This window comes from Agelaius tricolor, unplaced genomic scaffold, assembly GCF_023055355.1.
Source record: "Agelaius tricolor isolate 1412-34295 unplaced genomic scaffold, bAgeTri1.0.p SCAF_10, whole genome shotgun sequence".
In the NCBI taxonomy this organism is placed as follows: domain Eukaryota; kingdom Metazoa; phylum Chordata; class Aves; order Passeriformes; family Icteridae; genus Agelaius; species Agelaius tricolor.
In genome coordinates, this window is record NW_027269270.1 from 6,150,797 (window position 1) to 6,152,765 (window position 1,969).

Genomic DNA, 1,969 nt, shown 5'->3' on the forward strand with positions numbered 1-1,969 from the left:
AATTTTTTGCATTGAAGTTGGACAGCAGGAGTTTACAAAGTGGGTTCTCCTTTATACTTTTATCAGTTTTCCCTTTCAAGTTCTCCATGGCCAGTAGCATTTCTCATCAAGTATCTTTTGGCAGACATTTCAAATATAGCTAGGAATAAATATCTGAAAGGTGTTCCATGTAAGGGGATCTCAAAGCCACACCAAAACTTTTGGCTGGGTGATGCTGTCCAGCTGCCTGCAAAAATCCTAGGGTGATTTTGGGCTGTGAGTGTCACTGTGGACTTGAAATAGTGGCACACAAAAAATGTGACATTTTCTCTGCAGCAGTGATTTGTAGGACCACTGATTCTCCCCTCCTACCTGCTCAAATACAGTTTGGTGGTGAACAAGGCTGAGAAGAAGCCAAGACCCCTGTGAGAGCAGCTTTCCTCCCATAGTCCCTGTTCATTCAGCAGCAGAGGGTGGGGAGGAGCAGACTGGGGTGGCTGTGCCAGAGTTTTGGTGCTCTAGGGAGCAGGTACCATGATGGGCTGTGCTGCAGCACCTCACCACCCTGCCCTGGCAGCTCTGCCTGGCTGCTGTGTCTTGAAACCCAGCCTGCAGCAGGCTGCCTCTGCTGTTTTGGGATCTGACCACCTCCTGAGAGCACACGGCCTTGCTGGTGCCTGAAGTTCCATCAGCTCCACACACAGGCACCCCTGGGCCTCAAAACAGTCGACAAACCATAGAAATGCTCTTTCATTTATTGCACCAAAGTGCTCTTCCAGAATCTTCAGGAAGGGCTGTGTCCTTCAGATGTCCCCGTTGAGCCAGCGGTTCTTGGCTATCTGCCCCGCGCCGGGCCGGGACGATGGGGTGTACTGCAGCAGCTGGGTGATGAGGGCTTGGCAGGGCTCCGGCAGTGGGGGCAGCCCCTCCGGGTACATCACCCCCTTCTTCTGCAGCTGGGGCATGCTCTGCACGTTGGTATCATCAAAGGGAACGTTGCCCACCACCATCATGTAGAGCATCACCCCCAGGCTCCATATGTCGTATTTCTTGGCGTCATAGGGGATGCCCATGAGCACCTCCGGGGAGGCGAAGGCCGCCGTCCCGCAGAAGGTGGTGCTCAGGTCCGGGTACCCTTTGAGCTCCTTGCTGAAGCCGAAGTCGCTGATCTTGGCGCGGCGGCCGTCGGCCGAGAGCAGCACGTTCTCGCACTTGAGGTCCCGGTGCACCAGGTTGCGGTCGTGCAGGTAGCGCACGGCCCTCACCACCTGCACGAAGATGTCCCGGGCATTGGGGGCGCAGGGCAGCTTTCCCAGATTCTCCAACATCTGCAGCAGGGTAGTGTCCATGGCCTCCATCACGATGTAGAGCTTCCTGTTACAGACCTCGATGAGCTCGTAGACGCGCACGATGTTGGGGTGCTGGATCCTGCGCACGATGGAGAGCTCCCGGGGCAGGAACTTGAACACGACGGCTCGGGACGCTCGCTGCCGGTCCACCACCTTGACGGCCAGGGGCCCCTTGTGTTTGCTGGAGGTGGCCGCCTTCACCTTGGAGAAGCTGCCCTCCCCTATGGTCTGACCCAGCCTGTAGCCCAGCTCGTTGAGTATCCTCTCTCCTCCATCAGACTTTGGCATGGTCTCTGGTGCCGGTGGGCTTTCCTGGGGCTTCTGTTCTTGGGGCTGGGGCTCCCCAGCATTGGGAGGCTGTATTATCTGCTGCATGGCAGCTGCTCACCTTTGCAACAACGGGTATGACAACCCTTGCTTCCACGCCCCACCCGGGTATTGTGATGGGTGGAATGTTGTGTGTCATAGGAACTTTGGGACGTGATGCGGGCGTCTGGTGGGTCCCCGTTGCTCATGGGTGCCCCTGGCATGCCTGCACAGGGGACAAAACAGCTGGGGCTGGATACTTTGGAGCTTTTACCCTTTCAGCTTCTTCATTTGAGTTCTCAGCATAGGGCTGTGGGCATGAAAGTTCAAATGTC

The 1,969-nt window shown here is 56.3% G+C and overlaps 1 protein-coding gene across 1 annotated transcript; it reads right to left on the reverse strand.

Annotated features, from left to right (window-relative positions):
* Positions 1-782: 782 nt before the first annotated feature.
* Positions 783-1,616, reverse strand: TSSK6 (testis specific serine kinase 6). The gene has a single exon (XM_071434229.1). The coding sequence runs from the start codon at positions 1,614-1,616 to the stop codon at positions 783-785; it is 834 nt and encodes a 277-aa protein (XP_071290330.1).
* Between the last annotated feature and the right edge of the window lie 353 nt (positions 1,617-1,969).